Here is a 15978-nt window from a genome sequence, read left to right as displayed (position 1 = left end):
CTATCTCTCTCTGAATGTCTTTCTGTCTCTCTCCCTCTGTGTGTGTGTGTGTGTGCCTCTATCCCTTTCAGTGTCTCTGTTTGTGTGTGTCTCTCTCCCTCTCTGCCTCTCTCTGTCTCCACTCTCCTCTCCATCTCCCTCCCTCTATCTCTCTCTGACTCTCTCTGTCTCTTTCTCCCTCTCTGACTCTCTCTGTCTCTTTCTCCCTCTCTGTCTCTCTCTGTCTGCATTCTCCTCTCCATCTCCCTCCCTCTATCTCTCTCTGACTCTCTCTGTCTCTCTCTCAGTGTCTCTCTCTCTCTCTTTCTCTTTCTTTCTCTGTCTCTCTAGGCTGCATTCTCTCCCTCTCTCTCTCTCTCTCTGTATTCTTCTATCCACTCTCTCTATCTCTCTCCTATCCCTCTCAAAGTCCCTCTCTTGTCTACAATCTCCTCTCCAGCTCTCCCTCCCCCCCTCCCTCTCCACCCTCCCCCTCCTCTCTCTCTCTCTCTCTCTATCCCTCCCCCATCTATCTAAGGCCAGGGAATTTCTCCTAATTGGGAATCTCGCAGACCTAGCGTCATCTCTCTGTCGAAATGACGCCTCAGTTTGCTCAGAAGCAGTGTGCGTTGCCCGTCTCCCAATCTGGGAGCGAGTTGGTGCTGTGTCAGGACCAGCCCCTCAGCAGCCAGCCGCCTTTAAAAGGCAGCACCAGCCCCAGTCTCAGCACCAGACCGAGCAACTGCATCCAGTAGGAGCACACACACAGAGGCTGTCTGCTTCCACCAGAGACAGAGAGACAGAGAGAGAGACCCAGGGAGAGACGGAGGGGACCCAGACACTCACTGAAGATGTACAGATCCACCAAGGGAGCGTCCAAAGCTCGAAGGGACCAGATCAACGCGGAGATCCGGAACCTAAAGGAGCTGCTGCCTATTTCAGAGAGTGACAAGTCTCGCCTCTCATACCTGCACATCATGTCCCTGGCCTGTATGTACACCAGGAAATCGGTCTTTTTTGGTGCAGGTGAGCATACACTCCAGCTGAGGGGGTAAGGGGAGGTGGGGGGGGGGGGGGGTGTTTACTGACACGTCCCAGCATGCGGCCACTCCGCCCCTCTCGCCTACTAGCTCTCTGCAAGTTGCCAGTTCGCCTCACTCGCTCTACTTTTCAAGTAAACATTGCCATTTCTTAAAACCGACTCGAGAATCCAGCCACCCATGAGCTGGGTCCGCCAGGGAGGGGTGGCTCCTGACAGGGGAGGGGGGGTTTGTTGTTGGATTTACCACCCCTTCCTGACCCCCCCCTCTCTCTCTCTGTCTGTGTGTCCCCTTGTAGAAGGAGCTGTGGAAGGAGTGGTGCCCCTGATCTCCTCCCCAGAGTTGGCCGACTTTGTGCAGTCTCTCCCTGGATTTCTCATCGCCCTGAGCAGCGAAGGCAAACTCATCTACGTCTCGGAGAATGTCTCTGAGCACCTGGGACACTCACTGGTGAGTAATCAGCCCGGGGGGGGGGGGGGTCTGAGACTTGGGGGGGGGTCTGAGACTGGGGGGAGGGGGCTCTCATACTGGGGGGGTCTGAGACTGGGGGGGGGTCTGAGAATGGGGGGTCTGAGACTGGGGTGTCTGAGACTGGGGGGGTCTGAGACTGGGGAGGGGGGTCTGAGACTGGGGGGTGTCTGAGACTGGGGGGGTCTGAGACTGGGGGGTCTGATACTGGGGGGTCTGAGACTGGGGGGTCTGATACTGGGGGGGTCTGATACTGGGGGGGGGCCTGAGACTGGGGTGAGTCTGAGGCTGGGAGAGGGGTAGAGGCCGGTGGGGGAGGCTGGGTGGTGGTGGATAGGATGGGGAGAGAGGCTGGGGCGAGGGGCGAGAGGCTGGGGCGAGGGGCGAGAGGCTGGGGCGAGGGGAGAGGGTTGTCCTGAAAGGGATAGGGAAAGGGTTAACCCCACCCTGTGCCCTGTTCCGGGAGAGCAGCAGGATTTGAACCGTGTGTGTGTGTGTGTCTGTGTGTTCCAGGTTGATCTGGTCTCTCAGGGTGACAGTATTTATGATATTACCGACTCCGTGGATCACCTGGTGCTGAGCAGTAATCTGATGCTGGCCTCCAATACCGAGAATGGTAAGTCCCTTCCCCTCCCCAGCCCTGAGCTTCCCGCTGAATGATGGTGTGGAGGGCACTGTGGTCTCATCTCCCTCTCTCTGTTTCTCTGCATTTACAGAGCGCCTGTTCCGCTGTCGCTTTAACACCTCCCGCTCAGTGAGGAGGCACAGTGCTGGTAATAAGCTGGTGCTGATCAGGGGCCGCTATCACCAGCCTCCGCCTGGAACTTACTGGGCTGCCAGACCGGTGTTTATCGGCTTCTGCACCCCCCTGGACACCAAACCCCGGCACTTCGACAACCATCTCTTCCTGGCTTCGTTCGAGAGCCAGCACTCCAAGGACATGGTCTTCAGCCAGGTATCCGACAGGTGAGGGCCTTACACACTCACACCCCCTTACACACACTCACACTCACACACTCACATACACATATTCACACTCCCTTACACACACTCACACACACACACTCCCTTACACACACTCACACTCACACACTAACATACACACACTCACATACACACACTCACACATTCACATACACACACTCACACTCACACTCCCTTACACACTCACACGCACACACTCACATATACACACTCACACTCCCTTACACACACTCACATACACACACTCCCTTACACACACGCCCTTACACACACTCACACTCCCTTACACACACTCACATACACACACTCACTTACACACACTCACATACACACACTCACAGTCCCTCACACACACACACTCACATACACACACTCACACTCCCTTACACACACACATACACTCACATACACATACACACATACTCACATACACACTCACACTCCCTTACACACTCACATACATATACACACACACTCACATACACATACACTCACACACACACTCACATTCCCTTACACACGCACACACATGCACACACATACACTCATATATACATGCACACTCACATTCCCTTATACACACACACACTCACACTCATACTCCCTTACATCCTCATACACACATACTTACACTCCCTTACATACTCACACTTCCTTACACGCTCACACCCACATACACACACACTCACTCTCACACACAGACTCACTGACGCCCACACACACACACACACACACACTCACTCACTCACTCACTCACACTGACTCTCTCTCTCACACACACACTCACTCATTCACTCACACTGACACACACACACACACACACACACACACACACACACACACACACACACACACACATTAGTTTGGCCACACTCTGGACTCTTGTATAAATCTGAATGGTTCCTGTGCTGTAGCTGTAACTAATTCTGCTCACGTCTTTTCCCTTACAGCGTCAGTTACTACCTGGGTTACCAGGAGACTGAGTTGATTGGCACATCCTGGTATAATCTCCTGCATCCTCACGATCTCTCCCATGCCTCTGCTCAGCACTACCGTTTCTGTAAGTATGGGGGAGAGGGTCTCCTCTCTCTGAGTTGCTGTAAGTTTATTCTCTGGTTGCTTCCAGGACGTGTGTTTTAACAAGCTCTTTCTGCTCCTCTGGTTAATAGTGAGCGGGGGAAACGAAGTCCGAGTGGAGATGATTGTCCGTCTTCAGTCTAAGGATGCCCAATGGATCTGGGTTTACATTGTCGTTCAGGTGGAGTGTGCGGAAGTGCCCGTTCTGTGCTCCAACTATACAGTCAGGTGAGGACAGGAACTCAACTATAAGCATTGATCATTAACCTTCCTTATCCAATCAATGACCCTTCACAGAAACAGGAGAGGGGTTATTCGGCCTTCACTCCTGTGCTAGCTCTGGGAAAGATCCTCTTGGTTAGAAACACAGATATTAGCAGCAAGTGTCGGCCATTTGGCCCATTCAGTCTGCTATCCCATTCAGTAGGATTGTAGTTGATCATCCCTATACCCCTTTAATCCCTTTATTCCCAAGAACTGGAATGGAGGGGGCGATGTGGTCACTTTTCCCAGATTATGTTCTCCGGACTCGTCACGGGTAAATGGTAGGATTTCGAAAGTAGCAATGACCCTGAAACAATCATCAGGAAAAAAAAACCCCGGGTCACTAATGTCCCTTTTAGGGAGGGAAATCTTCCAGCCTTTCTCAATCTGACCAACGTATGACTCTACTTCACTGTGGTTTGGAGACAGTAAGTACGGCAGAGTCTGTGGTTGTGAGGCTAGTAAAGCATCTGATACTATCTGACCTGCAGTACTTTCCCAGCCTCACATTTTTAGATTAGATTAGATTACCTACAATGTGGAAACAGGCCCTTCGGCCCAACAAGTCCACACCGACCCGCCGAAGCGCAACCCACCCATTCCCCTACATTTACCCCTTCACCAAACATTACGGGCAACTTAGCATGGCCAATTCACCTGACCCGCACATCTTTGGACTGTGGGAGGAAACCGGAGCACCCGGAGGAAACCCACGCAGACACGGGGAGAACGTGCAAACTCCACACAGTCTGAGGCGGGAATTGAATTCGGGTCTCTGGTGCTGTGAGGCAGCAGTGCCAACCACTGTGCCACCGTGCCACCCAAACTACGTTACTGTGGGACATCTACAGAGTCCCACAGTAACGCAGTTAGGAATGGACAAAAGCAGGCTGGACTGTCCACCTGAATAAAGTACATCCAAACAAGGCTCCCTTTTTGCAATATTTTGGCCTTTGCTCAGTGGTCCCTGAATTCTAGCTGGGCTGGGGAGAGTGGGTGATGGATGAGTTGGTTCTCGGATTCTAATGAAGAATGATCCTTTGTGCTTTCAGTGAGTCGGAGGCCTGGTGTCTTCGCCAGCAGCTAATTGACGAGCAGGAGGAGAGCCTGCTGTATCCCTGCTCTGTGCCTGCTCAGATACCTCAGCACCAGCCAGTTCAGTCTCCCAGCTACCTGTCCAGCCCTGACACAGTCTTCACCCCGATGGCCAGCACTCCTACCAGCGGCGTCTCCACCCAGTCCTTCGACTTCAGCGGCATCTGTGGCCTGGATTTCGCCGAGGTGTCAGGGCCGACGGGAGGGGAGGAGGACGCCGAGCTATTCCGCCAGGGGGGGCTTCTCCTGCCTCAGGAGAAGGAGGAGACAGGACAGCGGGGAACACAGAGGACTGGGAAGCTCCCTGAGCTCTCCTATAGTGACTGCACCTTCGGCGCCGACTCGCCCACCCCACCCTGCACCCCACAGCTGCTGGGCGCCACCTTCACTTTCGGCGGGCAGGAGACCTTCGGCCCCAGCGAGCTGTACTATCCCCTGGAGCCCTGCGCCTCTCTGTACGAGCGGCTGCCCCCTTCCCCTGACAGCCCAGGCCACGGGGGCTGCACTGTGATGGGGCTGCCCCAGGTGCCGGCCCCCCTCTACATCCACGTGCCCAGCACCCCCGAGGGGATCCTCACTCCCGAAGCCTCACCCATCAAGCTGCCCGCCAGCTGCTACTTTGGCTACTTGGTGGAGGGCACACCGCGGACCAGCATCGATGCCCTGGTCAAGCAACTCGGACATCAACTGACAGAGAGCCAGTTGGCCGCGGGAGGCGTAGCCCATCAGCAGCAGGACCCAGCGGTTGGTGAGTCCTGCCAATCCCTCAGCTCCTCAGTGCCCAGCAGAGAGACCATCGGGCCAGACCCACAAGCGTCCAAACCGTGGCGGGGCCTAGACTTCTCTGCTATCAGCCTCAGCCCGGACGAAGATGTCATCGAGGACATTCTGAAAGACCTGAGTGCTTCCTCAGTGCCAGGAGGAGGCGCTGCAGCTGTCAGCCCCCAGCAGCTGCGGCGGGGGATTAGCCCATCTCCCACCGCAGTGGGAAACAGCCAAGCTGTATCGGACTGCACCCCAGACACTGGTTGTACCACAGACCTGTCTGCAGAAGAGCACACCTTCCTTGAAGAGTTGACTTCATATGAAAATGTATTTGAGACGTTTGCCTCAAGATCTCCCTGTGACGGGTTTATTGATGAGTTGTATCAACTCCAAAGTCACCCCCACGAATACTTCCACCAAGGTAAGCTGAGGTTTTGTCATTAATCTTGTTGAAAATGTGTTGCTGGAAAAGCGCAGCAGGTCAGGCAGCATCCAAGGAGCAGGAGAATTGACATTTCGGGCATAAATTCTCCTGAAGAAGGGCTTATGCCCGAAACATCGAATCTCCTGCTCCTTGGATGCTGCCTGACCTGCTGCGCTTTTCCAGCAACACATTTTCAGCTCTGATCTCCAGCATCTGCAGTCCTCATTAATCTCGTTAACAACCTGCTCCTAATCACGTCAACCTCAGAGCTAGCTAGAGGCCACCCAATGGACACCCCTCCCTACCCAGCTCAGTCTCGTAATGCCGAACTTCGGAATGCATTGTACTGCAGTTCATTCCCCCCTCACCCCCCCCGAGTATCCATGGGTGACTGTGCGTGCCCACCTCTACAGGAGGTTTAACTCCTGCCTGACAGGCCGTCATCCCAAGGGAAGGGAGTCGATCTGTTTGGGATGGGAAGGTGGTGAGGGAAGGAGTTTGTGATGGGAAGGTGGTGAGGGAAGGAGGTTGTGTTTGACTGTCTGACCGTGCCATCAGGCTGCTGGTCAGGTTATCAGCCGCTCACAGCTCCCCTAAGCCCCCTCCCCTCTTATTCAATACACTTTTAGAAAATGTTCCAAACTTTGTGTTTAAGATTCAATGCGGCAGTTAAAAACAGTAGCCCATTTTCCTGACAGTGATACCTGCCCTAACCCACCCCTCCTCCGCCCGCAAAACACCATCAATGTTTGGAGACTGTTTGAATAAAAACCAAAAGACCCGCAGATGCTGGAAATCGGAAACAAAACCAGGAATTGCTGGAAAAGCTCAGCAGGTCTAGCAACATCTGTGGAGAGAAATCAGAGTTAATGTTTCCGGTCATAGAGATGTACAGTATGGAAACAAACCCTTCGGTCCAACCCGATCAGATATCCCAACCCAATCTAGTCCCACCCGCCAGCACCCGGCCCACATCCCTCCAAACCCTTCCTATTCACATACCCATCCAAATGCCTTAAGCGGCCCTCCCTCAGAACTCGGATTTCTCTCCACAGATGCTGCTAGACCTGCCGAGGTTTTCCAGCAGTTTCTGGTTTGGTGACTATTTAAATAAACTGTAGGAACATCCGTGTGGATGTGTCACGTTGGAACTGCACCCTGTTCCCAAAGTGGGGAAGAGTCGGGGGAGAGTTGGCGGTAATATTTCATAGATACATAAGGAATTAATAAATGGACAATGAGCCATAATTCTTATTGGTCTAACCATTTCTCTCTCTCTCTCTCTCTGTCTCTCTCACAGATGGAAATGGAAGTGAATCTTCATTCTGAAATAAGTCTATGACTTACTTCATCAAGTATGGCATATTGTCATATTTTGTGAAGCAACTACAATCAAAGATATCACTTTGAAACTAAGGACACTTGTTAAAAAGCTGTTAATTCTCTCCTTACAACACACTGCATGGGGTTGGGGGAGGGGTGTTTAATTGTATTTTGAAGAAAATCCTTCCTTTTTGTTAACATGACCGCACTGTAATCACGTCTGAAGCGAAAGCTGTCAGTGTAATGATTTTAACTCAAAGTAGACTTGTGTTGCTATGGAGGAAGATATTGTAAGACATACTTACAGATGTAACTGTATCACTTGTAGTGACTAACCAAATCGTAAGAAAGAGACAGATATTATTACTTTTCTTGATATGATTATTGTACAAATGACACATTTTGAATGTATTATTCATGTGTCATCGGAGCTAATGTAGAACTCTCTACAATTAAGTATAAGGATTGAATCCTGTTGAAGTTATTGTATTTCCTCACAGAGATATTTCTATGTTTGTACATAGATTAATGGAGATTTATTAACAAATGCAAGCATTTTTTATATAACCTCAAGAAACGTACATTGTGAAACTGTGTTTTTGTGTGTACGTTATTAAAGTCTTGTGGAACTTAATGTAATACACAAATATTTATATTAAAGACTACAATTCAAATCTTCATTCTGCGACTTCTCTCTCGTTTTCTCTGGTGTCAGAAGGATGTTGTGAAACTTGCAAGGGTTCAGAAAAGATTGACAAGGATGTTGGAGGGTTGGAGATACAGGGAGAGGCTGAACAGGCTGGGGCTGTTTTCCCTGGAGCGTCGGAGGCTGAGGGGTGACCTTATAGAGGTTTACAAAATCATAAAGGGTAAAGGTAGGATAAATAGTCAAGGCCTTTTCCCCAGGGTAGGGGAGTCCAGAACTAGAGGGGCATACATTTACGATGAGAGGGGAAAGATTTAAAAGGGACCTAAGGGGCAACTTTTTCACACAGAGGGTGGTGCATGTATGGAATGAACTGCCAGAGGATGTGGTGGAGGCTGGTACAATGACAACATTGAGGAGGCCCACCCCTTTAACAAGGTTATCTTGCCCATGCCCTTTTTTTTTGAGAGGGGTTGCAAAGGCAGAGGTGCTGATATGTCTGAACTGGTTACTTTAATAATGGCTAACAGATACTGCCTAAGGCATCGATCAGCAGAGACCTTTAGGGTTTTTATTTAAAGCAGTTTTACAATGACCAGGGCAGTGACCTGTTCTCCCAGCTCAGGCCTGTTTCTCGAGTTTGGTTTCGTTGTGAAGCTGCTGGGGGGACAAAGGTCCCTGGATTCAGCAGAGGTTTTCTGGCTGACTCTGTCTCTCTCTCTCTCTCTCTCTGACATTTTTCCTGGAAGAACCTGTATTTGAATTGACCTTTTAGCCAAGTGGGTGTTTATGAGGATGTTGGAACAGCATCATCAAGTTGCATTAGCGTCTGTTGGCATTTCAGGGAGGTTAAGTGATTCAATATTCTGTTTGTGTTTCATTGTGAATAAATTCTGTTTTATTTAGAACTATGTGGTGTGACCAGCTGCATCCCTCCTGGGATATCCACCGTACAGCTGCTCAAAACAACTCGCAAAGTTCGGGTCTGGGGTGATATTTTGAGGGGTCTGGTCTGGTTGGGTATATAAATGGGGATATGGGCCAAGTGCTGACAAATGGGACTAGATTAACTTAGGATATTGGGTCGGCATGGACGAGATGGACCGAAGGGTCTGTTTCCATGCTGTGCAAGACACACTCCCATTTGTCCTGACCTTATCCTGAAACTTCATCCTTAATGAAGGACATTTTTTTGGGACTGTTCCAGCTGTTGTAATGTCGGAAAAGGACCAGCCAAATGTTGCAAAGCAACTCCCCCACACAGTATTGAGGGAATGATCTGGATCATCTGTTGTTACTAATGTTGGCCAAAGGTTAAATATTGGTCCCAGGACCCCAGGGAGATCTTCCCCCACCCTCACCCCCTCCCCCAACCACAATGTTCTTCTTCCAAGTATGGACATGGGATCTTTCACAACTTCCGAGCTGGGAGATGGGATCTCGGGCTCTTCAATTCTCTGCTGGGATTTGACCATCGCCAGCTGGGCCCAGGATTTACTGCCCCCTGTCCCTAGTTGCCCCCTTGAGGAGGTGGGGGTGAGCTGCCTTCTTGACCCGCTGCAGTCCATGTGCTGTGGGTAGACCCACAGTGTCCCTTAGGGAGGGAATCCCAGGATTCTGACCCAGCCACACTGAGGGAACGGTGAGATATTTCCAAGTCGGGATGGTGAGGGGCTCGGAGGGGAACTTGCAGGGGGTGGTGTTCCCGTGTACCTGCTGTGTGTTACTGAGCAGTGTGTACCACCTACAAGATGTACTGTAGAAATTCACCTTCTAAACCCACAACCACTACCCACTGCAAGGACAAGTGGGGAGTGTTCCCTCCCCCTCCTGCCTTGGGCCTTGTAGATGGTGGGACAGGCTTTGTGGGGGGAGTCAGGAGGGGAGTTACTCGCTGCAGGATTCCCAGCCTCGGACCTGCTCTTGGAGCCACTGGGTTGATGTGGTGAGTCCAGTAGAGTTTCTGGTCAATGGTAACCCCCAGGATGTTGATACTGGTGTTGTTCAGTGATGATAACACCGTTGAATGTCAAAGGGAGATGGTTAGATTGTCTCGTATTGGTGATGGGGCTAGGAGCAGGCAGGTGGGACTAGTTTAATTTGGGATTGTGGTCAGTATGGACTGGTTGGGCTGAAGGGCCTGTGTCTGTGCTATCTGACACTACGGTTGTCGCTGGCCATCTGTGGGGTGTGAATATTACTTGCCCCTGGTCAGCCCGAGCCTGGCTATTGCCCAGATCTTGTTCCATATGAACACGGCCTGCTTCAGTATCTGAGGGGGGGGGGGGGGGGGGGGGGGGGGGGGAGATGGAGCTGGAGACTGTGCAATCACCAGTGAACATCCCCCACTTGGGACCCTCTGATGGAGGGAGGGGGGTCATTGATGAAGCAGCTGAAGGTGGTTGGGGGGCGAGGACCCTCCCCTGAGGGAGTCCTGCAGAGATGGTCTGGGCCTGAGATGGCTGACCCTCCAATAAGAACCATTTTCCTATGTACGAGTGTGACTCCAACCAGGGGAGGGTTTGCCCCCTGACCCCCAGTGACCCCAGTTTTGCCCGGGCTCCTTGACGCCACACTCGGTTAAACACAGCCTTGATGTCACGGGCTGTCCCACTCCCCTCCCCTCTGGGATTCTGCTCCTTTTGTCTGTGTTTGACCCAAGGCTGGAATGAGATCAGGAGCTGAGTCAGTGAAAGTGAGGACTGCAGATGCTGGAGATCAGAGTCAAGATTAGAGTGGTGCTGGAAAAACACAGCAGGTCAGGCAGCATCCGAGGAGCAGGAAAATCCACGTTTTGGGCAAAAGCCCTGATTCCTGATGAAAGGCTTTTGCCCGAAATGTCGATATTGCTGCTCTTCGGGAGCTGAGTGACCCTGGGGGAGAGGGGAGATCCCAAACTGGGCGTCACTGAGCCGGTTATTACTGAGCGGGGGATGCCTGTTACTGAGCCCTTCCATCACGTTACTGATGATGGCGAGGAGACTGAGTGGACGGTGATTGGCCGGGTTGGATTTGTCCTGCTTTTTGTGTACAGGGACATACCTGAGCAATTTTCCCCATTGTCGGGTAGATGCCAGTGTTGGAACTGGACTGGAACAGCTTGGCTTGGGGAGTGGCAGGTTCTGGAGCACACGGCTTTAGTGCTGTTGCCTCCGGTCATTTCTTGATGTCACGTGGAGAGAATCGAATTAGCTGGAGACTGGTGTCTGTGACCCTGTTTGTTTGCTTCCCCAGGTTAACACCTCTTCGGCTGGTCTGCCTGCTGCTGTCCCTGACATACCCTCCTGCACTCTCCATCGAACCAGGGTTGATCCCCTGCCCTGATGGTTATGTTCGAGGGGGGGATATGCCGGGCCATGAGGTTACAGATTGTGCCCACTCCCTCAGCGCTGTCCCTCCAACACTGTCCACTCCCTCAGCACTGACCCTGCAACAGTGTGGCACTCCCTCAGCACTGACCCTCCGACAGTGCCCTCTCTAGCAGCACTGACCCTCCGACAGTGCCCACTCCCTCAGCACTGACCCTCCGACAGTGCCCACTCCCTCAGCACCGACCCTCCGACAGTACCTGCTCCCTCAGCACTGACCCTCTGACACAGTGCCCTCTCTAGCAGCACTGACCCTCCGACAGTGCCCGCTCCCTCTGCACTGACCCTCCAACAGTGCCCTATCAGCGCTGACCCTTCGACAGTGCCCGCTCCCTCTGCACTGACCCTCCAACAGTGCGGCACTCCCTCAGCGCTGACCCTCTGACAGTGCACATTCCCTCAGCACTGACCCTCCGACAGTGCCCGCTCCCTCAGCACTGACCCTCCGAAGTGCCCGCTCCCTCAGCGCTGACCCTCTGACAGTGCACATTCCCTCAGCACGGACCCTCCGACAGTGCCCACTCCCTCTGCACTGACTCTCCGACAGTGCCCACTCCCTTAGCACTGACCCTCTGACAATGCGGCACTCCCTCAGCACTGACCCTCCTACAGTCCCCTATCAGCGCTGACCCTCCGACATTGCAGCACTCCCCCAGCACTGACCATCCGACAGTGCCCACTCCCTCAGCACCGACCAACTGACAGTGCCCGCTCCCTCAGCACTGACCCTCCGACAGTGCCCTCTCTAGCAGCACTGACCCTCCGACAGTGCCTGCTCCCTCAGCACTGACCCTCCGATAGTGCCCACTCCCTCAGCACCGACCCTCCGACATTGCAGCACTCCCCCAGCACTGACCCTCCGACAGTGCCCTCTCTAGCAGCACTGACCCTCCGACAGTGCACACTCCCTCAGCACTGACCCTCTGACACAGTGCCCGCTCCCTCAGCACTGACCCTCCGACAGTGCCCGCTCCCTCTGCACTGACCCTCCAACAGTGCACTATCAGCGCTGATCCTCCGACAGTGCCCACTCCCTCTGCACTGACCCTCCAACAGTGCAGCACTCCCTCAGCGCTGACCCTCTGACAGTGCGGTCCTCCCTCAGCACTGACCCTCCGACAGTGCGGTCCTCTCTCAGCACTGACCCTCCGACAGTGCCCACTCCCTCAGCACTGACCCTCCGACAGTGCCCACTCCCTCAGCACTGACCCTCCGACAGTGTCCACTCCCTTAGCACTGGCCCTTTGACAGTGCGGCACTCCCTCAGCACTGACCCTCTCACAGTGCCCACCCACTCTGCACGGACCGTCCTACAGTGTCCTATCAGCGCTGACCCTCCAACAGTGCGGCACTCCCTCAGCGCTGACCCTCTGACAGTGCACATTCCCTCAGCACTGACCCTCCGACAGTGCCCGCTCCCTCAGCACTGACCCTCCGACAGTGCCCGCTCCCTCAGCGCTGACCCTCTGACAGTGCACATTCCCTCAGCACTGACCCTCCGACAGTGCCCACTCCCTCAGCACTGTCCCTGTGAGAGTGCCCACTCCATCAGCACTGACCCTCCGACAGTGCCCGCTCCCTCAGCGCTGACCCTCTGACAGTGCACATTCCCTCAGCACTGACCCTCCGACAGTGCCCACTCCCTCAGCACTGTCCCTGTGAGAGTGCCCACTCCATCAGCACGGACCCTCCGACAGTGCCCACTCCCTCTGCACTGACTCTCTGACAGTGCCCACTCCCTTAGCACTGACCCTCTGACAATGCGGCACTCCCTCAGCACTGACCCTCCTACAGTGCCCTATCAGCGCTGACCCTCCGACATTGCAGCACTCCCCCAGCACTGACCCTCTGACAGTGCAGCACTCCCTCAGTGCTGACCCTCCGACAGTGCCCTCTCTATCAGCACTGACCCTCTGACAGTGCGACACTCCCTCAGCACTGACCCTCTGACAGTGCAGCACTCCCTCAGCACTGACCCTCTGACAGTGTCCACTCCCTCAGCACTGACCCTCTGACAGTGCAGCACTCCCTCAGCACTGACCCTCTGATAGTGCCCACTCCCCCAGCACTGACCCTCTGACAGTGCCCACTCCCCCAGCACTGACCCTCCGACAGTGTTCAGGAGTGGACAGCAATGCCCATTTGAACTCAGTCTGTCTCAGGTGGAAAGACAGGATGGAGGGTCAGATGTGAGGTGCCAGGGATGGAGCTGCAGGGAGTGGCTGATCAGTCCCAAGAGCCTGGTGCTGAGGGGAGGGTGTGGGGGGATGGTGTGCCTTTACCCTGAGGGACAGTCTCCCATTGGGCTGGGGTACAGTCTGCAGGGAACTGTAATGGTCCCAGATTCAGCTCTCTCAGACTCACTGAGGGAGGCAGAAAGGGTTACTGATCCCTGGCAATTAATGTATCGAACTCCCTCTCTGATCAGAGTTTCTAATCACTCCTGGCCAGACCCTAGTGTGCTAAGACTGACAGCAATGTTAATGCAGTCCAGTCTGACTGACCACACACTGTCCTTTCTGTGAACAGCAGTGAGACTCTCGCTCTCGGAGTTTGCAAACTGTGATGCCTGCCCCAGTTGAGCTGCCAGTATCAGTGAAGGTGGGGTGGAGGGCACCATCACAAACAGCATCTCACGGAGAGCTGTTTCAGTGTCTGTGGGCCCAGGTAAGATATTCGACTGTGACGGTATCACAGCTACACCGGGCCCTACTGTGCGTGCACACGATCTGAGTGCTACAGGGACATTTCCCTCCCCCCACCCAGTCCCAACTCAGTGAGGCACCAAGTGAGTCCAGGTCTCCCTGGACTCAGCTTCAGCTGGGAGCTCTTGGAGTCTGACACTCATCCTGTGAGCAATGCTGTCCTCTGCTGGTGATGCAGGGAAGTGCTGGGGAACGCAACAGGTTCAGTGACTGTGCCCAGGCTGTGGCTGTGTGTGTGCGCGCGGTTTGGTGTGCGTATGGGGCTTTGTGTGTGTGTGTGGTTTTGTGTGTGTGTGTGGTTGTGTGCGTGGTTGTGTGCGTGTGTGGTCGTGTGTGTGTGTGGTTTTATGTGTGAGATTTTGATAGAAGTGTATAAGATGATTAGGGGTTTAGATAGGGTAGATACTAAGAACCTTTTACCGCTAATGGAGTCAGGTGTTACTAGGGGACATAGCTTTAAATTAAGGGGTGGTAGGTATAGGACAGATGTTAGGGGTAGATTCTTCACACAGCGGGTTGTGAGTTCATGGAATGCCCTGCCCGTATCAGTGGTGAACTCTTCTTCTTTATGGTCATTTAAGCGGGCATTGGATAGGCATTTGGAAGTTATTGGGCTAGTATAGGTTAGGTAGGATTCGGTCGGCGCAACATCGAGGGCCGAAGGGCCTGTACTGCGCTGTATCCTTCTATGTTCTATGTGTGTGGTTGTGCGTGTGTGTGGGTGGTTTTGTGTGTGTGTGTGGTTGTATGTGTGTGGTCATGTGTGTGTGGTCTTGTGAGTGTATGTGGTTGTGTGTGTGTGGTTTTGTGTGTGTGGTTTTTGTGTGTGGTTGTGTGTGTGTGTGTGTGTGCGGTTGTGCGTGTGTGTGTGGTTTTGTGTGTGTGTGGTTGTGCGTGTGTGTGTGGGGTTGTGCGTGTGTATGTGGGGTTGTGCGTGTGTATGTGGGGTTGTGCGTGTGTATGTGGGGTTGTGCGTGTGTGTGTGGTTGTGTGTGTGGTTTTGCGTGTGTGTGGGGTTGTGCGCGTGTGTGTAGTTGTGCGTGTGTGGTTGTGCGTGTGTGTGGGTGGTTTTGTGTGTGTGCACGTGTGGTTTTGTGTGTGCGCGCGGTTTTGTGTGTGTGGTTTTGTGCGTGTGTGTGTGGTTGTGTGTGTGGTTTTTGTGTGTGTGCGGTTGTGCGTGTGGTTTTGTGTGTGTGCAGTTGTGTGTGCGCGTGTGTGTGGTTGTGCGCGTGTGTGTGGTTGTGCGTGTGTGTGTGGGGTTGTGCGTGTGTGGGTGGGGTTGTGTGTGCAGTTGTGTGTGTGTGTGGTTGGTGTGTGGTTTTTGTGTGTGTGTGTGTTGTTGTGTGTGTGCGGTTGTGTGTGTGTGCGGTTGTGTGTGTGTGGTTGTGCGTGTGCGGTTGTGCGTGTGCGGTTGTGCGTGTGTGTGTGGGGTTGTGCGCATGTGTGTGGGGTTGTGCGTGTGTGTGGTTGTGCGTGTGTGTGGTTGTGCATGTGTGTGGTTGTGCGTGTGTGGTTGTGCGTGTGTGGTTGTGTATGTGTGTGTGTGGTTGTGCGTGTGCGGTTGTGCGTGTGCGGTTGTGCGTGTGCGGTTGTGCGCGTGCGGTTGTGCGCGTGCGTGGTTGTGCGTGTGTGTGTGTGGTTGTGCGTGTGTGTGTGTGGTTGTGCGTGCGTGTGTGTGTGGTTGTGCGTGCGTGCGTGTGTGTGTGGGGTTGTGCGCGCGCGTGTGTGTGTGGGGTTGTGCGCGTGTGTGTGTGCGTGCGCACCCCCCCCCACACAGAGACAAGAAGCAGAGGCGGGGGCTATATTCATTCATTGCCTTTAATAGTTACAGGATTGACAA

At 53.5% G+C, this 15978-nt stretch overlaps 1 protein-coding gene across 1 annotated transcript; it reads left to right on the top strand.

The window, feature by feature from the left end:
- The first annotated feature begins 830 nt into the window (after nucleotides 1–830).
- Nucleotides 831–11304, top strand: npas4a (neuronal PAS domain protein 4a). Its single transcript, XM_060855502.1, has 8 exons — nucleotides 831–1005; nucleotides 1318–1469; nucleotides 2001–2103; nucleotides 2204–2453; nucleotides 3422–3531; nucleotides 3641–3776; nucleotides 4865–6093; nucleotides 11300–11304. Exons 1-8 carry the CDS (start codon nucleotides 831–833, stop codon nucleotides 11302–11304), a joined length of 2160 nt encoding a protein of 719 aa, XP_060711485.1.
- The last annotated feature ends 4674 nt before the right edge of the window (nucleotides 11305–15978 follow it).

This window comes from Hemiscyllium ocellatum, chromosome 46, assembly GCF_020745735.1.
Source record: "Hemiscyllium ocellatum isolate sHemOce1 chromosome 46, sHemOce1.pat.X.cur, whole genome shotgun sequence".
Lineage (NCBI taxonomy): Eukaryota > Metazoa > Chordata > Chondrichthyes > Orectolobiformes > Hemiscylliidae > Hemiscyllium > Hemiscyllium ocellatum.
The sequence above is the reverse complement of the archived record's forward strand: the minus strand, read 5'-3'. Positions and strand labels throughout refer to the sequence as shown.